The sequence below is a fragment of the Lepidochelys olivacea genome (genome assembly GCF_965140295.1).
Source record: "Lepidochelys olivacea isolate rLepOli2 genome assembly, chromosome: 2".
NCBI classification, from domain to species: domain Eukaryota; kingdom Metazoa; phylum Chordata; order Testudines; family Cheloniidae; genus Lepidochelys; species Lepidochelys olivacea.
Genome location: NC_140412.1, coordinates 144,401,524 through 144,424,548, shown reverse-complemented (window position 1 = coordinate 144,424,548; position 23,025 = coordinate 144,401,524). Strand labels below are relative to the sequence as shown.

General features: G+C 43.3%; 2 protein-coding genes across 6 annotated transcripts in view; one reads left to right on the top strand and one right to left on the bottom strand.

The window, feature by feature from the left end:
• MTRR (5-methyltetrahydrofolate-homocysteine methyltransferase reductase) overlaps positions 1–23,025 on the top strand; it is a 124,639-nt gene that overhangs the window by 87,848 nt on the left and 13,766 nt on the right. For all 5 annotated transcript variants that reach the window (XM_084619399.1, XM_084619396.1, XM_084619395.1 and 2 more), the window contains 2 exons: positions 108–279; positions 10,449–10,567. In XM_084619399.1, the coding sequence (XP_084475525.1) occupies positions 108–279; positions 10,449–10,567 (291 nt within the window). The remainder of the gene's footprint in view (positions 1–107; positions 280–10,448; positions 10,568–23,025) is intronic.
• LOC311515646 (uncharacterized protein) lies at positions 15,279–17,094 on the bottom strand (the record flags this gene model as incomplete). Its single annotated transcript, XM_084618882.1, has 2 exons — positions 15,279–15,830; positions 16,413–17,094. The coding sequence occupies 2 exons, from the start codon at positions 17,092–17,094 to the stop codon at positions 15,565–15,567; spliced, it is 948 nt and encodes a 315-aa protein (XP_084475008.1). The 3' UTR covers positions 15,279–15,564.

Below are 23,025 nucleotides of genomic sequence, written 5' to 3'. Positions count from 1 at the left end.
GATAGACTCTGACTTCAATGAGATTTGGATTAGGCTCAAAATGAAGCTACTGTACTGATTCCTTCTCAGATAGTATTTTGATTGTTCAATCATTTGTGTCATTGCAGCTCCAATTTATTTCAACCAGAAAAACTGCAGTTTGTTTTTAATGTTGTGGAGTTTCCATCCTCCCCATCTCGACTGGTTTCACGAAAAGGAGTGTGTACAGGTTGGCTCGCTGAGTTAGTTGCACCAATGCTTCAGCCACATAAAAAGGAAGAAAAATTGTCAGCTGTAAAGGTACCAAAACAAGATCTAAATTCTTGTGGTTTTAGGGTGATACAATTAGAATGTGTATTCCTGGAAAAAAAAATTTTCCTTATTTCTTTGATCTGAGGCTCAGATATTCTGATACTGGCAATATGTTTCTCCATTTGTACAGTTACACCCCTAGTTACAAGTTTCTCCTTCCCTTTGTGATCCCTTTATATCTGCAGTGTGGTATATCTCCAATGGGATTTTTTTCTGTTTAAAATCTCTGTTAATTTTATCCGTGAATAGCATATCCTGGCAAAGTATATATAACCATCATGTTGGAGTGAATTCATGGAGGGATTTAAAATTAATAATGATGGGCCAGAATCCAAAACCCGGGTTTAAATGCTCCTCCAACTCGGGAGGAGTTTGGAAGCAGATCTTCATTTGCAGCTTGTTCCTCATATCTAATCCTCACCTTGAAATGCACATGTAACTTGCAGTAATCTTCGTGGGAGTTACATGTGCATATTAAAAAGGAAATTAACCCACTATGACGGCTCATTTACTGAAATTCTCTATTGGTTTAAATAGGTTCAGTTCCATTGACTTTTGTCAGCAGAGAATTTAGTGCATGAGTAATGTTAGCCCAGGCTTCTTTTGACCAGCTTCCTATCTACTTTTGACACTGAAAAGTGGAGTCTGGTATCAGGATCAGGACCTTGGTCCATGAGCTTTTTTTTCTGTGACAACCTCCTCCACAGCTGCCTCGGTCTTTTATAACTTTGTAAAAGGGTCAGCTGGCTTACGGTTAGCCAATCAGAGGGCAGTTTCAGCATTTCTGGTAAAACTATTTCTCTCCCTTTCTGAGTCTTTCTGCACAGGTAGATGTGTACATTTGATCAGCCAATGGGTAAAGGTTGTAACACTGCAGTATTGACAGTATCCTTGCTATTCCCTCCCCTTTTTCAATAATTGCATATGGTTCGATCCCACCACACAAAGTATGACTATGAGTGTATACATATAGCAGTAATGTAAGAAAGTGAAAAACTAATTATAGAGTTCAGGTAACCTATTCTGTTTTTCTAAAAAATATTTCACTCTTGCCATTTTCTCCTTGAAATGACTTCCTTTAGAGAAAGATTCATATCTTTGAACAGCCACTGAAAAGGTAGATTTACGACACTACTCATAGAAAGGAACGTCTTTTTTCTCTTTTGCCTGATTTTCTGTCCAGCTCTCTCTTGGGTTATGGCACTTTATTCTGCCCCTATGCATTAGGGAGAGAGTACTCAGCTCCCTGCTCTGTGTGTGTGCTTCAGCCAGAGCCAAGATTTTTGATCAGAGGCAGAGAAGCAGAGCTGCAATGTGTGTGCCGGGAGGGGAAAGTGTGAGCAGTGCTCCCACACTGTTGAAAAATGCTGTAGAAGGGATGTCTGTGTAGTGTTGAAATAGTGGAAAGGTGGGTTTGTGTGTCAGCCAGCGGAATGGCTGATCCGGTAAGGTTCCATCTCTTTAAAAGACTAGACTCCCAATCTGGCCCCAACGCACTTCTAAGAAGGTCATATAGAGTGCCCTGTGAAAATTTTGTTTTGTTTAAAAAATTCATCATAATGTAAAGGGCAAAATATTGAATTTCATGGAGTATGCATGGAATTAATTTTACAACTAAAATTAGCAGTAAGCAAACACATATACAGTCAACTAAATATTCAATTATTTCTATTTCTTTTTTTAATTAAAGTTAAGTATCAGTTTGTTGAGTGGTTCCTTTTTGATGGATTGCCTCTGCTCAGTAGGAATCGCCCATATGCTGAAACACTCTGGTTGGCATCCACAGAGCTAGGGACTGCAAATAAATATTGCAAGGCAAATTTTGAAAGACATGGAAAGACAAGGTTCTGTAGACCTCCAAAAGGTAGTCATTGCTGCATTCCTTTGCATAAAACCAGTAGCCTTTTATTTCAGTTTTGCAGCTCCTGTTGAAATGATTTAAGAAATCGAGTGGGATGGCATCCATTTTTAAAGTATATACTTGCAAGGTATCAAAGACCCTTACTGCTTTAAGGAACTGGCATGCTGGGTGAGTGAAATGGGGTTTTCTTTCCATGCACTTCGGGAGGTTGTAGTTTGTAATCTTATCTGCAACTTCAGTAAAAGTTTTAATATATTGGCTTTGAATCCCTGCATCACCACTGTCTTGCTCACTTTTAAGTGCTCAGTAAGTTGTTAATTAAGTCAACAACTTTATTGTATACTTGATTCATGCACATCTCACAGCTTTCGAACCATTTGATCAAATCAGCAAGCTTTTTGCCATACCTTAATGTAAGGGGACTGTTGTCCCCTTACTAAAACTCAGTGGTTTGTTTGTTAGGTTTTGTTGTTGTTGGTTTTTTTTTTTTTTTTGATTGGCTAGCTCCCAGTACCAAAAGTAAGGGGAAGGGCCAATGGGAAATCAGGACTGTGAGACTGACTGTCCCCAAGAACAATGGGGAGAGGCCAATGCTCCAGGTCAGCCTGATTGACAGGGCAGGCAGGCTAATCAGGGAATCAGGAGGCCAGGGGGATTCTGTCCACCGTATGAGCTGGAATTGCCTGGGTCAGACAGAGTTGGGCTGAGCTAAGGAGAAAGCCGGGGCCCAAGCTCAGCTGGGGAGCAGAGCTGGGCCAGATCCAGAGGGACCAGAAAAGCAGCCCACAGAGCAGACCTGTGCTAGGAGGAGAGCTGCAGCAACCAGAGCCAGAGGGGCCAGAGAAGCAGCTCAGTGAGCTGGAGGCAGAGCAGCAGTAACAGAGCTGAGGTAGAGTGGAGCTGGAGTTGAGGCAGTCCAGTGCCGTGTGCAGCCGGGGAGAGCAAGGGGGACCCTGGGCAGCGGGCCCAGCTAAGACGCCTGGCTGGCCAGACTTGGATGGGGATTATAACCCCAGTGGGGCGGAGGCAATTCTGGGAAGAAGGGTCCTGCCACCTAGAGCTTAAGAGTGTGTGGCCACCACCAGAGCAAGTGTCTGAACCACAGCATCCCTGCAGCACAGCAAAGGCCTGAGAAGGAGGCCTGGGGCTTGTGAGGAACAGACTGAACTTCCCTTACATTCCAGAGATGCTGGTTGTGATGTCCCCGTGCCACAGAGCGGGGTTATGTGTTTTCCTTTAACCTTTCCCATTTTTTCCTTATTTTTTTTAAATTGATTGCTGTTTAATCAGTTGTATTTGCTTTGAACTGTATGTAATGATCAGTGGGTCAGGGAAGCATCCAGTGCAGAGAGCAAATCCCGGAGTGGGGACACCCTAGCCCCTTCCCTAAGTGACCAAAACAATGTTGGGGATCGAGCCCCCAAGGAATCCTGGGCCCAGCTTTGTTTGGGTTATGAGGACTCTGCCAGACAGGAGAGTGGAAGGGGAGCCCTTGAGGTCAGGCAGGCCTATGGGTAAAGGAAGTGGGAGCGAGGACTCAGATCCTTTTGCTAGCCCACTTCACCGAGGTAGTGTATAAGCTGGGAAAGTTCCCCACAATAGCAGGACCAATTCCCCCGCTTATGTGTAGATGAAATTGAGTTGTAGCTGTAAAATTTCGGAACCGTACAACAGATGTTTCAGCTCCTTAACACTTTGTGTTTGTAACTTTCATCTCCTCTTCCACCAAACTCAAGTAAAAAGTAATGTACTGTGTATGGTAATCAGTAGCAGCATACAAGCTTCCTATCTTGTCTTAACTGCCTTAGGGGGCAGTTTCACAGGAAGATTCGAACCCACAGCCTAAACTGTCCTTTGCAGATTTTCTTTAAAATGCAATTTTCTGCTCGGATGATATTTACAAACTTTTTTGACTCTTTCTGTTAGCTTGTCAACCTTTGGGAAATTGGTCCTTCAGATTTCATTATCAAGGGCTACTATGTGAGCACTACAGGTATGTTGAACTGAGTTAAGCAGTAATGCCAAAGCATTTGATTGTAAGCTTTTGACATAGGGTGTGTTGTCAGAGATAGATGAACTAATATAATCAAAATCCACTCCAAAGGTATTCAGCACTTTACAGTAGCGTGTGCAATGGTGTTGTAAATAACCACATATAGGTAAATGGTATCAGCAAGGACAACTTTCCGTTACAAGTTAGATTGTCTTCACCATTTAGGACTTTCAAAACAAAATATGTAACAGATACTCATCTTGGGCATCAGTTAGTTTGTCAGTGACCACGGACAGCCACCCAGACTTCTTTACAAATTCCATAATCTCCTTCTTCTGACACTTGTCAACTTTAGGTAAATATTCATATCTCAGCTGGGTTGATGAAGGAATCACTCCACCATTTACTACATTCTTTCTGAAAAATTCCCATAGCCTTTGGTTGTCCAGTTTTATGAAGGGAGATATTTGTGCAAACAAATGTGTCTGTCTTGTCAATATTTAGTGAATTGCGTGCCTTACAGTTTTCAGTGGAATTTTGAAACAAGGAAGTCACTGGCTTTTATTTCTTCACAAGTAAGAGTTGCTATACTGCTCTCAGTTTCCACCTTTTGATAAGCACCTAAAGCCAGTTGACTGTTTTGAACTTTTTTGGTAGTGATGTACAGTAACATTTCAGGAGGTACTGAAGAGCTTATCTCCATCACTGGGTAAAACTCATGGTGGATACTGCTTTATGTGATCTGCTGCAGACACTTTTTTTTTTTTTTTGAGGCATCCATTTTCTTATTTGTAGTGTACAGTGTTTCCCAGCTAGATTATATTCAGTCACATTGATGGTGTGATTACTTTGCAGCACACTATTCTGTGCATGCGGGAAAATAGTACACATGGAGATGTAACATCTCAACTGTGCAGTTTGCTACAGTGATCTTTGTATGAAATAATTTGTACACATTTTCATTTTGTTTAAGAATATTGAAAAAAAAATGTGGTGTTGAGCTAACTTCACGATTTCTTTGCAGTCTATGAAATCATGGTTTACATAGGGCCTTAGTCGCGTAATATGTTGTAACCCATGTTAGAGTGCTGTTGGGGGCTGTAAGTGTTGCCAAGAGGGTGCTCTTTTTCTCTCTCAGTGGTGAACCTCATGATTTTCCCATCTCTTGTGAGGTTTTGTAGCAGGCCATGTTACTGAAAGTTACTATATTGGAAAAGTTTCTGGAACAACCATAGAAGATTGAGAGATTTCTGGTGTTATACCTAAGGTCAGGGAACTGTTGAAAGATGACACCTTTTTACAACACCTTATGTGTATATTATTTATTGCCTCATGAGAAGGGATTTACAGGGTATTTTTTGTCAGAGAATTGCTTGCCATCATATATATTCATCATGCTCTCAGGCTCATTAGAAATAAGTGAAATATCAAAAATCTGGCAGGATACTGTATAAGCAGCATGCCAAAAAGGAAGAACAACTGACACCAAAAAGTTTAGATCACCATCTATTTGATTAAAAGAGGGAGTCCAGTTGCAAGATATCCATAGTCAGAGGTAATTTGTCAAATTTACTAGAGGAAGATCTGTCTTAAAAATTATTTTCATTTTTTAAAAATTATTTTCAAGGGAAATTGACTCAGTGTGCATATGATGTAGTTTATCCCAGCTTTCACAAACATCTTTGATTTAATATATATTATCACATTTTAAATTACTACTGGGACATGGGAAAGGGGCCTAAACATATGGTGGGTGTGGGGGAGAAGAATGAAAGGTTAATTACTACAGTGGGCTGAACAAAATTCTAAGCTGTTTTTATCTGCTGTGTAAGCTAAAATTCAACATAGATAAATGTGCAGCTGTACACATTGATTGCAAAATATGTAGAATACCAATACAAAATGAATGAGGCTGGTGTTGAGCAGAAATATACTAGATTAATTACAAACTCTTTTAAAAATAGATATACATGTACCATTTGCAGAAGCAATATTAAAAAAAATCAGAACCACACACAGTATTGGAATACATAATGGCAAAAGTAACCCACTAACTCAAATATGGTGGAATGCACTATGGTTTTATAAATACAAACTTCAGCTTCCCCTGCAGGAATTGCACTAATTTCTTATTGTTAAATAGCAAAAAGAAACATAGGGCTGTAATATTTTTAGAGAAATGATAAAAGGGAGCTTCACACAGAGGATTAAACAACAAGAACTGAGTTGTTGTTTTTTTTAAAAAAAACTTGTTTTACGTGGTAGAGCAGAATTTCTTAAATTTTATTCTAACATTTCTCCCCTTAAACTTTATAAATAAATGAAATTGGGGTCTCCCTTAACGAAGGACCTAATCTTGCTCCAGTGAATTAATTCACAAAAATAAGTTTGTCATTTGCCATTGACTTCAGTGGAGTAGGTTGAGTCCCCATTATTGTTATTTATATGTATTGTGGTAAGGGCTAAAGGCCCCGATTTGGGATTAGGGCTGCACTCTACTAGTCATCATACACGCACAGCAAAAAGATGACCACTGCCCAGAAGAATTCACAATTTGAAGTATAAGATAGGAGGCAACAAATGGATGCAACAACAGGATTGGGGGAGCACAACATAGCAGTAAGATCATAGAATCAGAGAGCTGGGAGGGATCTTGAGAGGTCATCTAATCCAGTGCCCTGCACTCAGGCAGGACTAAGTATTATCTAGACCATCCCTGACAGGTGTTTGTCCAACTTGTTCTTAAAAATCCCCAATGATGGAGATTCCACAACCTCGCTAGGCAATTTATTCCAATGCTTAACCACTCTGACAATTAGGAAGTTTTTCCTAATGTCCAACCTAAATAGCCCTTGCTGCAATTTAAACCCCTTGCTTCTTGTCCTATCCTCAGAGTTTAAGAAGAACAATTTTTCTCCCTCCTCCTTGTAACAACCTTTTATGTACTTAAAAACTGTTATGTCCCCTCTGTCTTCTATTCTCCAGATTAAACAAACCCAATTTTGTAACTCTTTCCTCATAGGTCATGTTTTCTAGACCTTTAATCATTTTTGTTGCTCTTCACTGGACTTTCTCCAATTTGTCCACATCTTTCCTGAAAAGTGGCGCCCAGAACTGGACACAATACTCCAGTTGAGGCCTAATCAGTGCAGAGTAGTGTGGAAGAATTACTTGTTGTCTTGCTTACTATACTCCTGCTAATACATCCCAGAATGATGTTTGCTTTTTTTGCAACAGCTTTACACTGTTGACTCATGTTTAGCTTGTGATCCACTATGATCCCCAGATCCCTTTCCGCAATACTCCTTCTTAGGCAGTCATTTCCCATTTCATACGTGCGCAACTGATTGTTCCTTCCTAAGTGGAGTACTTTGCATTTGTCCCTATTGAATTTCATCCTATTTACTTCAGATCATTTCTCCAATTTGTCCAGATCATTTTGAATTTTAATCCTATCCTCCAAAGCATTTGCAACCCCTCCAGGCTTGGTATCGTCCGCAAACTTTATAAGTGTACTCTCTATGCCATTGTCTAAATCACTGATGAAGATATTGAACAGAACCGGACCCAGAACCAATCCCTGCAGGATTCCACTTGTTATGCCCTTCCAGCATGACTTTAAACTACTGATAACTACTCTCTGGGAATGATTTTCCAACCAACTGTGCACCCACCTTATAGTAGCTCCATCTAGGTTATATTTCCCTAGTTTGTTTTTGAGAAGTACATGTGAGACAGTATCGAAAGCCTTACTAAAGTCAAGATATACCACATATACCGCTTCCTCCCTATCTACAAGGCTTGTTATCCTGTCAAAGAAAGCTATCAGGTTGGTTTGACACTATTTGTTCTTGACAAATCCATGCTGACTGTTATTTATCACCTTATTATCTTCTAGGCCATGGCACCTTCTGGGGCATTTTTGTGGGCCCATAGGACACCCCGCCGCCGAAATGCCTCCACTGAGCACGGCCGCCAGAGAACCGCCCGCTAAAATGCTGCCGAGAAGCGTTGGATTTCTTGGTTGCATTTCAGCGGCGACACTTCTTGCCGCTGCTGCTTCTCAGCAGCATTTCGGCTACAGGATGTCCGACGCCCGCCACAGGCTTCTGGGAATAGCAATATGCTATTCCCACAGAAAGGTTGGGGACTACTGTTCTAGGTGTTTGAAAATTGATTGCTTAATTATTTGCTCCATTATCTTTCCGGGTACAGAAATTAAGCTGATTGGTCTGTAATTTCCCAGGTTGTCCTTATTTCCCTTTTTATAGATGGACAACTATATTTGCCCTTTTCCAGTCTTCTGGAATGTCTCCCATCTTCCATGACTTTTCAAAGATAATTGCTAATGGCTCAGATATCTCCTCAGTCAGCTCCTTGAGTATTTTAGAATGCGTTTCATCAGGCCCTGGTGATTTGAAGACATCTAACTTGTCCAAGTAATTTTTGACGTGTTTTTTCCCTATTTTAGACTCTGATCCTACCTCATTTTCACTGGTATTCGCTATGTTAGATGTCCAGTCACCACGAACCTTCTTAGTGAAAATCGAAACAAAGATGATTTGCAGTATAACAAACAGCAGTCGCAGTTCACCAGCTGCCTAGCACATTGTCACGTGTTTTGTGGACATCACAGTTAGGTGAAGTTGAAGGAGTGATTTGAAGAAGGATAATGTAGTGGCTTTGTGATGATTTTTATGTACATGTGATGGGATATTCAAACCCCATACTGGGCAACAAGGGTTAAGGAGATGTTCTGAGCTCAGCCAGTCCCATCCTGCCATACCTGCAAAAGATGCACACACTAGAGATGGTGTTAAAAGGGAGAAGAACAGCTCATTTTTGGGCAAACCAGGGAAGGGAGCAGACCTGCAACTTGTAGCTCCTGAGGAAAGGGCTGAGAGAAGGCAGGATCTCTCCCAGCAACAACTGCCGGAAGGTTCCTCCCTGAGGGAAGGGAGAATCTGCTTCAGATACACCTTGAGAGGGAAGAATTTCCTTCTCTCTCTCATATGAATTGTTTGTTTGTGTTAATTCCCCTTGGGTTGTTTGTGGACTACCAGGACAGGGGAGAGATTGGAAATTGACCTGGCCAGAGGGTCAAGTCACAGGAGGAGGCAGCTGCTGCCCTGAGAGAGAGAGAGAGAGCTGTCACACCAAGCATGGCCACAAGGAGGCATTTAGTGGTAACCTGACCCCCTTGCCAACTTTACACCGGACCCCCTCCATTTACACCTCCTTGCCACAGACTGGGAACTTTGGACATTAGCGGAGTGGTAGGAAGTGGTCCAGGGAAGGCAGCCTAGGCCTGGGTATTAGGCCTTTGATAGCCCTCACAGGGCCCTAGGCCGGAACCCAGTGGAGTGGGAGGTCCCTGGCTCCCCTACCAACCTGCCCTCCACCCCGCATGTTGAAGGGTCTAAGCCCTGACCAGGCAGTGTTCCCCACAAAAGCAAACCATCACAGTGTAGCTTCTACTATGCAAAAGGGGTGGCATTTAAGAAATCACAGAGGTGCCTGAGGAAAAACTGCACTGATGGACAATGACTGTTGACATCACTGGCAGAGCAGAGGTGGGGGTTGACATGATTGGCCTGAAAAGAAAAAGACAAGGAGCTTGTGTTTGATACAGCTAAACAGGTGGAACTAACAGAGGGATGCAGGGGCGGGTAATGTGGTTAGAAGGATAATCCAAGAAGATACTTGGGGCATTTTCAGTGGATTTAAAGGGGCAAGCATTTGTCAAAATCAGAGAGAAAGGTGTTGCAATATGTGACATGTTGGAGGGCCTGGATAAGTTTTATCTGTGTGGGCAGAGGGAAGTCTGGGAGTCAGTCTTGCAGTTCCAGAGAAACTCACATTTGACTCTTTTCCATAATAATAAGAGATGATGGGAGCAGGGGTCACAAGTGGAAGGAAAGAAACAGTTTAAGATTAGCATCAAGAAAGCCTTGTTTCCTCAGAGTACTACAGATCAAAATTTCAAGAACCTCTAAAAATGCCTCTCCTAAATTTGAGATTGTATCAGTTTTCATATTCAGAAACCCATGTTTCTGTGTGCATTTACCCACTTTTGGACGTGCAGATAGACTGCAAATCTGGCATCTATATTTTCAGAAACCTATTTGAAATTTGGCCTCAAATATTTACATGACTTCAGTAAACTGAGAAGTTTAAGCAGACTATAATCATTCAAATATAATTCATTAATTTGTTCTGTGTACGCGTGTGCATGTGTGTGGGAACGAACACACACACACACATATGTTCCCACACATGTAATAGTATTTAATTTCATTCTAGGTCTCTATTTTTGCTCGTCCAATCAACACTTTCCACTTACCTTCAGATCCATCTGTCCCTTTTATGATGGTGGGTCCAGGAACGGGAGTTTCACCTTTTATTGGTTTCCTGCAACATAGGTATGTTCTGCATTATTACCTGAAAGCTACCAGTTTGTTATGTAAAGGAAAATGTTTCATAATATCTGGTGTCAGGTTGACATGTAATGGGTAACTTTCTTCAGTTGTTTCCAGTTGGACATATTCTTATGCCACTTACTACATCAGAAGTGGGCAAACTACGACCCACGGGACCGTCCTGCCCAGCCCCCGAGCTCCTGGCCCTAGAGGCTCGCCCCTGGCCTCTCCCCCGTAGCCACGCTGCCACGCAGAGCTATATTCTGGGCAGCAGGGCTGCAGATCCCAGCCTGACCCGGTTCTCTGCTGCGTGGCATGGCGCGGCGCGGCTGCCTGTCCTGGTGGAGCCACGCTGCCAGCCTCCAGCGCTCCAGGCAGCGGGTATGGGAGCAAGGGGGAGTTAGATAGAGGGCAGGGGAGTTCAGGGGGTGATCAGGGGCGTGGATAGGGGTCGGGGCGGTCAGAGGGCGAGAAATAGGAGTTGAATGGGGGCAGGGGTCCCGGAGTGGGGCAGTCAGGAAGGAGAGGAGGGATTTGATGGGGTGGCGGAGGGCGGTCAGGGGACAGGGAGCAGGGGGTGTGGATGGGGCAGGGGTTCCAGGGGGGCACTCAGGAAGGAGGGGGGGGTTGAATGGGGCGGTGGGAGGCAGTTAGGGGTGAGGGGTCCGGGGGCAGTCAGGGAGAAGGGGGGGTTGGATGGGGCAGGGGTCCCAGGGGGGCAGTCAGGAAGGAGGGAGGGGATTGGATGGGGTGGTGGGGGACAGTTAGGGGTGGGGGTGTCCAGGGGTGGTCAGGGGACCGAGAGCGGAGCGGGGGTGGATGCGGCAGGGGTCCCCGGGGGACCGTCAGGGAACAGTGGGGGTTGGATGGGGCAGGAGTCTCGGGGGGGCCGTCAGGGGGTGAGAAGCGGGGGGTTCAGATAGGGGGCGGGGGTCGGGCCATGCCTTGCTGTTTGGGGAGACACAGCCTCCCCTAACCAGCTCTCCATACAATTTCAGAAATCGGATGCAACCCTCAGGCCAAAAAGTTTGCCCGCCTCTGTACTACATCATCACTAGGGCTTTTGTTGGAAACAATTTTATTTTAATTTTCATAGTGTCTAAATTCATGGAACACATTCTGTTTTCACATAAATGTGCTGGATATAGGGGGAGGTGGATGGTTCAAGGGACTGACAAGAAGAAACAAAATCTTTCATTTCTGAGTCTCTAGTAAGAGTACAGATGAGATCAATAGTTATTGAAAGTTGTTACTGTGCTGTTGTTTGATCTAAGAGAAATGAATTAGTAGTCTCAGTTCATTTCCTTCAGAACAAGAGTCCACATCACAAAACTTAAAATGGCAAATGGAATTTTTGACAGCCTTTCTGGCAGTCATATTTAAGAGGCCATGTATTGAATGGGCATGGAAATTGGAATCCCTGCTGACTGTAGGGGTATGTTTAAATGGCAAAACAAATACCTGAGGCAGCAAGTCTCAGAGCTTAGGCCCACAGACTTGGGCTTGTGTTGAAGCACTAAAAATAGCTGTGTAAGCATTCGGGCGCAGGCTGTGAAGTCCAAGAGAGTGGTTTTAGAACTCAAGCTCCAGCCCAAACCCAAATATCTAAACAGCTATTTTTAGCACCGTAGCATGAAGCCCAGTCTGTAAACCTGGCCTTTGAGACTCATTGCTGTGGGTGTTTTTTAGCTGTGTAGACAAACCCCAAGAGGTCCCACCAGGTGATGGCTGAAGCACGTGAGCAAAAATTTTTGGGATATATGCCAATGCTCCTGCAGTTCCTGTTCTGCGGATGAATAAAGGGCATTGTACCCCGAAAAAATGTAGAATATCCCCAGAATAGCTCACCTATTGCCCTCTCCTGTGTTTACTAAGGGTTTCCTAAAAACAACCCACTTATTAACCAATCTGTTTTCCGAAAGTATGGGTCTCCAGGATAGCTAAGGAAATACCTGGTGGACATGGATACAGCCTTCCAATAAATGATTGACAGAAACAGTATTTTTTTCCAAAACAAGGCATTTTTGGATTAGTATAAGCAATAATCTCTAAAGGTATGTCTACACTACGAAATTAGGTCGAATTTATAGAAGTCGTTTTTTTAGAAATCGTTTTTATATAGTCGATTGTGTGTCCTCACACAAAATTCTCTAAGTGCATTAACTCAGTGGACTGCTTCCACAGTACCGAGGCGAGCGTCGACTTCTTGAGTGTTGCACTGTGAGTAGTCCCACAGTTCCCGTAGTCTCCGCCGCCCATTGGAATTCTGGGTTGAGATCCCAATGCCTGATGGGGCAAAAAACATTGTCTCGGGTGGTTCTGGGTACATGTCGTCAGGCCCTCCCTCCCTCCCTCCCTTCGTGAAAGCAAAGGCAGACAATTGTTTCGCGCCTTTTTTCCTGAGTTAACTGTGCAGACGCCATACTGCGGCAAGCATGAAACCCACTCAGCTCACTGTCACCATGTGTCTTCTGGGTGCTGGCAGACGCGGTACTGCATTGCTACACAGCAGCAGCAATCCATTGCCTTGTGGCAGCAGACGGTGCAATAGGCCTGAAAACCATCGTCATTGTGTCCGAGGTGCTCCTGGCTGCCTTGGTAAGGTTGGTCAGGAGCGCCTGGCCAGACATGAGTGCAGGGACTAAATTAGGAGTGACTCGACCAGGTCATTCTCTTTAGGACTGCCTGCAGGACTATTGTACCATCTTACGGTGAGCAGGCAGGAGATGAGGATGGCTAGCAGTCCTACTGCACCGTCTGCTGCCTGCTAAAGATGTAAAAGACAGATGGAGTGTATCAAAACAAGAAATAGACCAGATTTGTTTTGTATTCATTTGCTCCCCCGTCCCTCCCTCCCTCCCTCCCTCCGTGAAATCAACGGCTGACAATCGTTCTGGTGAGGTCTGTCAGGGGCACCTTGAAAACTTTAATGGAGATTCAGTCCTGCCTGAAATACCAGAGGGAGGGATAGCTTAGTGGGTTGAGCATTGGCCTGCTAAACCCAGGGGTTTGAGTTCAATCCTTGAGAGGGCCATTCTGTGTGACAGTTGTTTTTGTTTCTCCTTGATGTAAGGCCACCCCCTTTGTTGATTTTAATTCCCTGTAAGCCAACCCTGTAAGCCATGTCGTCAGTCGCCCCTCCCTCCATCAGAGCAACAGCAGACAATCGTTCCGCGCCTTTTTTCTGTGCAGACGCCATACCACAGCAAGCATGGAGCCCGCTCAGATTACTTTGGCAATTAGGAGCACATTAAACACCACCCGCATTATCCAGCAGTATATGCAGTGCCAGAACCTGGCAAAGAGAAACCGGATGAGTAGGCGACGTCAGTGCGGTGACGAGAGTGATGAGGACATGGACACAGACTTCTCTCAAAGCACGGGCCTTGGCAATGTGGGCATCATGGTGCTAATGGGGCAGGTTCATGCAGTGGAATGCCGATTCTGGGCCTGAGAAACAAGCACAGACTGGTGGGACCACATAGTATTGCAGGTCTGGGACGATTCCCAGTGGCTGCGAAACTTTCGCATGCGTAAGGGCACTTTCATGGAACTTTGACTTGATTTCCCCTGCCTTGAAGCGCATGAATACCAAGATGAGAGCAGTCCTCACAGTTGAGAAGCGAGTGGCAGTAGCCCTGTGGAAGCTTGCAACGCCAGACAGCTACCAGTCAGTCGGGAATCAATTTGGAGTGGGCAAATAGACTGTGGGGGCTGCTGTGATGCAAGTAGCCAACGCAATCAAAGATCTGCTGATATCAAGGTAGTGACCCTGGGAAATGTGCAGGTCATAGTGGATGGCTTTGCTGCAATGGGATTCCCTAACTGTGGTGGGGCCATAGACGGAACCCATATCCCTATATTGGCACCGGAGCACCAAGACGGCGAGTACATAAACCACACGGGGTACTTTTCAATAGTGCTGCAAGCACTGGTGGATCACAAGGGACGTTTCACCAACATCAACGTGGGATGGCCGGGAAAGGTACATGACACTCACATCTTCAGGAACTCTGGTCTGTTTCAAAAGCTGCAGGAAGGGACTTTCTTCCCAGACCAGAAAATAACCATTGGGGATGTTGAAATGCCTATAGTTATCCTTGGGGACCCAGCCTACCCCTTAATGCCATGGCTCATGAAGCCATACAAGGCAGCTTGGACAGTAGTCAGGAGCTGTTCAACTACAGGCTGAGCAAGTGCAGAATGGTGGTAGAATGTACATTTGGACCTTTAAAAGTGCGCTGGCGCAGTTTACTGACTTGCTTAGACCTCAGCAAAACCAATATTCCCACTGTTATTACTGCTTGCTGTGCACTCCACAATCTCTGTGAGAGTAAGGGGGAGATGTTTATGGCGGAGTGGGAGGTTGAGGCAAATCGCCTGGCCGCTGGTTACGCGCAGCCAGACACCAGGGCAGTTAGAAGAGCACGGGAGGGTGCGGTGCGCATCAGAGAAGCTTTGAAGACCAGTTTCATGACTGGCCAGGCTCCGGTGTGAAAGTTCTGTTTGTTTCTCCTTGATGAAACCCCCCGCCCCTTGGTTCACTCTACTTCCCTGTAAGCTAACTACCCTCCCCTCCTCCCTTCGATCACCACTTGCAGAGGCAATAAAGTCATTGTTGCTTCACATTCATGCATTCTTTATTCATTCATCACACAAATAGGGGGATAACTGCCAAGGTAGCCCGGGAGGGGTGGTGAAGGAGAGAAGCACCAGGAGGGGTGGTGGAGGAGGGAAGGACAAGGCCACACAGCACTTTAAAAGTTTAAAACTTATTGAATGCCAGCCTTCTGTTGCTTGGGCAATCCTCTGGGGTGGAGTGGCTGGGTGGCCGGAGGCCCCCCCCCAGCGCGTTCTTGGGCGTCTGGGTGAGGAGGCTATGGAACTTGGGGAGGAGGGCGGTTGGTTACACAGGGGCTGTAGCAGCGGTCTGTGCTCCAGCTGCCTTTCCTGCAGCTCAGCCATATGCTGGAGCATATTAGTTTGATCCTCCAGCAGCCTCAGCACTGAATCCTGCCTCCTCTCATCACGCTGCCGCCACCTTTCAGCTTCAGCCCTCTCTTCAGCCCGCCACCTCTCCTCCCGGTCATTTTGTGCTTTCCTGCACTCTGACATTGTTTGCCTCCACACGTTCGTCTGTGCTCTGTCAGTGTGGGAGGCAGGCATGAGCTCAGAGACCATTTCATCGCGAGTGCGTTTTTTCGCCTTCTAATCTTCACTAGCCTCTGGGAAGGAGAAGATCCTGTGATCCTTGAAACACATGCAGCTGGTGGAGGGAAAAAAAAGGGACAGTAGTATTTAAAGAGACACATTTTATAGAATATTGGGTACACTCTTTCAGGGTAAACCTTGCTGTTAACATTACATACATAGCACACGTGCTTTCGTTACAAGGTCACATTTTGCCTCCCCCTCACCGTGTGGCTAACCCCTCTTCCCTCCCCGTCGCTAACAGCGGGGAACATTTCTGTTCAGCCACAGGCAAACAGCCCAGCAGGAGGGGGCACCTCTGAATGTCCCCTTAAGAAAAGCACCCTATCTCAACCAGGTGACCATGAATGATATCACTCTCCTGAGGATAACACAGAGAGATAAAGAACGGATGTTGTTTGAACGCCAGCAAACATATATTGCAGTGCTTCGTTCTGCAATGATTCCCGAGTATGTGCTACTGGCCTGGAGTGGTAAAGTGTCCTACCATGGTGGATGGAATAAGGCTGCCCTCCCCAGAAACCTTTTGCAAAGGCTTTGGGAGTACATCCAGGAGAGCCACGAATGCCAGAGCAAATTTAATCATTAAACATGCTTGCTTTTAAACCATGAATACTATTTTAAAAGGTACACTCACCAGAGGTCCCTTCTCTGCCTGGCGGGTCCGGGAGGCAGCCTTGGGTGGGTTCGGGGGGTACTGGCTCCAGCTCCAGGGTGAGAAAGAGTTCCTGGCTGTCGGGAAAACTGGTTTCTCCGCTTGCTTGCTGTGAGTTATCTACAACCTCCTCCTCCTCCTCCTTCTCCTCCTCATCATCTTCCTCATCCCCAAAGCCTGCTTCCGTATTGCCTCCATCTCCATTGAAGGAGTCAAACAACACGGCTGGGGTAGTGGTGGCTGAACCCCCTAAAATGGAATGCAGCTCATCATAGAAGCGGCATGTTTGGGGCTCTGACCTGGAGCGGCTGTTTGCCTCTCTGGTTTTCTGGTAGGCTTGCCTCTCAGGTCCCTGTTGTGGTCTCTGTCCTTCATGCTCTGGGAGATTTTGACAAATGTTTTGGCATTTCGAAAACTGGAACGTAGTTCTGATAGCATCGATTCCTCTCCCCATACAGCGATCAGATCCCGTACCTTCCGTTCGGTTCATGCAGGAGCTCTTTTGCGATTCTGGGACTCCATCATAGTCACCTCTGCTGATGAGCTCTGCATGGTCACCGCTGCTGATGAGCTCTGCGCTCACCTGCAGCTTGCCACGCTGGCCAAACAGGAAATTGAAATTCAAAAGTTTGCGGGCCTTTTCCTGTCTACCTGGCCAGTGCATCTGAGTTGAGAGTGCTGTCCAGAGCGGTCACAATGGAGCATTCTGGGATAGCTCCCGGAGGCCAATACTGTCTGATTGCATCCACAGTACCCCAAATTCAACCCGGCAAGGCTGATTTCAGCGCTAATCCCCTTGTTGGGGGTGGAGTAAGGAAAATGATTTTAAGAGCCCTTTAAGTCGGAAAAAAGGGCTTCATCGTGTGGACAGGGTGCAGGGTTAAATCGATTTAATGCCGCTAAATTCGACCACAACTCCTAGTGTAGACTGGGGTAATACAGTAGTAATCTAAAAACACAACAAGTTAAAGAGCACCCCAGCCGCAATAACATACAGTTGAAATGGTTCTTAGTGGTTGCACCCTGTCACAGATGGCCAATCTGTCACAGGCTGCTGACAGCAATTTCTATACTCTTTAAATCTTATACATTTCTTTCACTATCAACACTCATACATATATCTTTATTAACCCACACATGCACACTAACATTATACTATGCTTTTCTATACTGTACTATATTTATAACTGGCAAGCTTACTCTGCTGACTTCTGCTGCTGCTGCCACTGCTGCTTCTTCAGGTCTGCTGCTGTTCTCTGCTTTGCTCTCTTCAGTTCCTACTCCTTCGGCTGCTCCACTCCTAACTGCCTGGCTGCCCGCTGACACACTGCCTTTTATAGTGTCCTGTCAGAACTTTCTAGATGCATGACATCATCAGATCTTTCCTGCACATGCTCAGTACCAAACATTACCTCACATTCTTGAACACATGCCAACATTCCACCCATGCTTACTGCCATTGTTTACCCCAGAGTTATGATTACCTCATCTGACCTTTCCCTTACTTTTGACCTTTCCACCTACATTTGTATTGCACATGCTCAGAAATATCATGTGACCTGCAGCTTCCAATAGTGACTCTTGCTTATTCAAAATGGAGGTCAGGAATGCAAGATGGACTGGAGAATTTCTCCAGTATCAGATTCACTCTCCAAAGCAGTCAGTCCAGCACCTTTTATTAAATGTACTATTGAAAAAAAATGTGTTTAGCAAAGTACAGAACAATTACAATCCTGACAGTTGAAAAGTGCATCAAATGCACAAACTACAGAAGTTCATACTATTAAGGAGATAATGTACATGATGTCTAATTTATCTGACTAGTAAAATAACCTGATGTATAATCTGTTTGTTTGTTTTATTATTCTGATATTAGTTTATAATCATACTCATACACTCTACCATATTAATAGAAACAAAAGAGGCATTTTATCCACCTTAATATGCAGTAAAAATTATACTTAGCTGATATTTGGTTATACCAGAAACAGCAAAAATAAATATCAGTAATAAATCATTTTCTTCACATTGTGACATTAACAAAAGATAGGATTTAATATCTGAAAAAAAGTTGTGTGGTGGTGGTAGTCAAGAAGTAGTAATTTCACTAGCCTCCATGTTTATGAGGAAAATAGCAGCTTCTGTGTACTGATGGATTTTATAGACCATATTTTTGGAGTTTTTTTTATTATAAGGAGACAAAGACCGCATACTTTTTTAAAAACACTAAAAGTGCAATAGTTCCATAAGTTCAGATGGGAATTCGTTTTATTACGCTGGCTATCTTCTCTCCTTCCTTCCTCCTCCCATCAAAAAATAAGGAACTCAGTATAAACTTGTGTATTGGTATAATATACAGTTTTTTTGGCAAAGCAAACCTTCCTTACTGTAAAATATACAGTAGTTAGTGATTAAATGACTTTAGAACAGGGGACACCAACATATCTTTCTGGTTATCTACCAGTGGTACACTTACACCTGTACCCATAACACACAGTCAAGTACAGAGGAGACCTTTCCCCTTCTGTTCTTCTTACAACTTCCATTTATAAGGGGAGCAAAGGTAGATTTTTATCGCGTGTTGCTGAGTGGCTGAAGTTAGTTGGTTCTGTGAATGCCCTGGAGGTGCGTGGAAATGTACTGATTGTCTTTTTTAAAATGGTGTAATTAAATTTTGGCTTCAGGGTTTTTTTAAGCTTTTCACTTACTGAAATCAAATAGCATGTTCTCTGAAGCTCAAAAGGTAAAATGAAATTTTAAATATTATATACGCTATGCACAGATGCCCTGGTCCTTCAAACAGTAGTGTTTGCAGGAGGAGGACCATAATTAACAAAAGAAATCCCACACCAAAATGGCTTTTACTTTCTGTTTGTGCTTTGTCTTTTCAGCATTCCTTTTGTTACCAATAATTCCAGATTTGCTCATTCTAGTTTGTTGGCATTTCAACTACTCAGGCTCCTTTACTTGAGCACCACAATACTTTATCTCAAACCAATCCATTTTCTAATTAATATGTATTCTATAATCAATTAGTCACCAATATATTTTTCTCCTTCTGTAAGAAAAGGAGCCAGGAAATATTTCCTGGAGTCCATTTTAGAAGTGCTTTCAATAACATATTTGTAACTCATTTCTTTCCCTTCTTCACATGTCATATCAACTTTGTTTTTTGTTTTGTTTGTTAGTTTGTTTTAATTTAAACACCATTCAAAGACTTTATCTAAACTAAAACAGAAGCAAGAAAGCATCTGTTTCTGCGGTGGTTTATTGTTCACCTGGTTATATTGTGTGGGAATAGTTACTATATGAGCCATTATAAAGAATAAATAATCCTATCTACAGTTAACACTCCACTACTTAGATATGTATGATTACACAGAGGAGACTGCTGAACAAAGTTTGTTATTACCTTCAGAAATAGAGGACACAGGTAAATATTTAACGGTAAACATTTCCATGGGAGATCAGTGTTATTTTACATGTGGTATTTATGTGCATTGCCATCAACTCAAAGCTTGATTATTTTTGGAGCAGGTTTGTTTCATATACTATAAATACTGCAATAAAATATTCTTGGACATGTTGTTTTTGGACAATAGCCAAACCCTTTTCTTTTGCACTGATGTGGGCTAATTCCCATTCATTTCTGAAGAGTTTCAAACGTGTATAAAGACAATTCTTCCAATATTGTAGGAAAGTAGTAGATTTGTAGACCTTTTGTGTGTGGTGGTGGAAAAGACTAGAGTTTTGAACTCAAACATCTGCAGATCAGTTTTCCAGCCTGCTTCTGACTTAACTTTATAGGTTTAAGGCATGAATGCAGAGCTTTTGATTTTAATTTACACTGTGAGATTTGGAAGAGTAAGTGATGTGTTAGTAATGGGGAAAAAAAGCGAGGGTAAGTATTTGTATGTGAAGCATGAAATTGAATTGTTGCAATGTCAAATGATTTTCTGTTGGGTAATAAATTCTTAGCAAAATATTAATTGGGACAGGCAGAAACTGCATTTGCTGATGTAGAGGTGTTTAAGAGGATTTGTTGTCTAAGTTTACTCTCGTTTTTACTACTAAAGAAAATCATAATGTGTACTGTTTAACAAGCCAATATATTTGCTGCTGTGACTAATTTTCTACATATTATAATGATGCCAATAGCCTGTTGTTGTTAAGGGGCTGTTTGGGACAGCCAGGAATATTTCAGTTTAATCAAATTTTTATGTAGTTACAAGCCAAGGCATTTTAAGTTTTTAATGCTAGTCCATAGCCCCAGAGGGTATAACGACCTGCTGAAATGTTTTGTGAATGTAAAGCTGGTTTAAACGTTGCAACGTCCATATATTCAATCTAAAGATTTAAATAAGTTTACAGCTGTGGTTGCATGAGTCAGGGCTAGTGGTCATTGTCAGTAGCTCTTAAACATGTCATCTCAATTATCCTTCAATCCACTCTTGAACCAGGGAGGAGAAGCAAGATAGGTTCCATTAAATTTCTCTTCAGTTTTCTTTAGATGCTGCAGCAGAAGCTTATCTAGAATGATCTCTGATCAGGAGAAAAATCATTTGAAAGAGCATTCCTAGCAGCAAAAAAATCACAGCAAAATGGGAAAAAAATGCTATCAGAACCTAAGATGCGCGCACACACACAATATGCTCAAACAGTTCCACCTTAATTTACATTTATTGATTGATTCATTTGGAAAGATCTTATTAAATTTATTCCCCATGGTGGTGGTAGTAATACTTTTGCTGTTATAAAGCACTTTTCACTAGTAGATTTCAAAGCATATTGCAAAGGTGGATGAGCATTGGGGCCCTTACTCAGCAACACACTTGCATGGGCTTAAGTGCTTTATTGAATTGGAGTGTTAGTGAGTAGCAAATTTATCAGATTTAATCTTTTAACAAAAATGTCAACAAAATTTCCAAAATGAAACTGATTATTACAATGTGTCTGACACACACACATTTCAGAGGACACAAAGTACACAGTGATTGAGGGAAAGTGAAAGGGCATCATACTGCTTTATGTGCTCCCATTCTGTCTGAGCTGAATTTAAATACTATTTCCTTTCAAACATAGCAGGTGCCTTCTTTGTAGGAATAACATTTGATACATAGTGATAAATTCTCTATAAGAGGAAGGATGTGTGCAGTGGTTAGAACAAAAGACTGAGAGCCAGAACTCCTGGCCTCTATTCCTAGTTCTGTTATGTATTGTGTGACCTTGGACAAGTCTCTTAACCAATCTGTACTTCACGTTACCTGTAGCTCCCACAAATAGTGAGATTTAATTATTGTTTGTAAAATACCAGGAGATCCTTAGATTAAAAATGTTCTGTAAGAGCAAAGTGTTATATGTGGCTTGTATAGACAGCAGGTGTACTCTTTCAAGGTGCATGAGCATATAAAAGGCAGAATTTGGCCTTCTGTATTTTGTCTGAGTTCCCTGAACTTTCTGGAGGACTCAGACTCTGGTGCTCAACTGGTATAAATTGGCAGAGCTTCATTAAATCAATGGAGCAACGCTAATATATGTCATTTGAGGATGTAGTCCTGGATGCATAACTGTGAAAGCTGCTACATCCACACATGACTTGACACATAATCTGTATTTCCAAGGAATCTCACACTCACCTTTTAAGCTGTATTTGAATTGGTAGATTTTCTTTGGCAAGTGCCCTTATGCTCTCCTGTGACTCTTTATAAAATGTGGCATGCTGACAGGTTTCCTTCCAAATACTGTGAGGAGCTGACCATAACAGAATTGTACCACAATACTGTAATTATTTAAATTTTTCTGTATTGTTAATGTTGCCTTCAAAGTTGGCAGAAAGGCATTTTAAATGTCTGTTAGGACGCTGACAGTTTTATCATACATCTTTTTCACATGATAAATAATATAAGTTTAAGTGTTAATTTTCATATTTAGCACCCAATCCTAACCATGGCTTGCATCATCTTTTGGGGCACGTAGGTCATCTGAAGTGACTGTGCATTGGGAGAGGTTAGGTTGGTGTGTAAGAGACTGAGGCAGGAAAAAGGAAATGGATGCACTCCACAGCATGAAGCTGCAAAGAAGATATAAATGAAGTGTAGTACCCTTCTTGCACAGCTCTATCAATAGGTGAGGAAGAAACCAAAACAACCAACAATGCTGCAATGTACTTTGTAGAGTGAGATGGTGCTCTCTCTGCTTCTTCCCCTCCCCTCCTCATTCCCACTTCAGGGCAGGGATAAAGGGTCCCTCTCACCCCCAGTGTCTTCTAGCTAGCTCCGTTTCTGAACAGAAAGCCAAGATGATGTCTTCAGGCTCCACATCCCCTTTAAATCAATCCTTCATGTGGGACGCAGTCTAACCCTTTCCTCCCATCTGTTTCCCCACACTGGGATGTTCAGATGGCATTAAGCAAGCTGTAAGCCTCCCCAGCATCATTTTTCAAAGCTTGAATGCATTTTATTGCAATTGGACTGGACAGATTCTGGGAATGGGAAAGAGGTAGGCAGCGGCCTAAGTTATGTATGACTGCCCTTTGGAGGCGGGGCTAGGGGAATTCTCTCTCAGGACACAGAGTAGCCTCTGTTGCTGAGGAGAC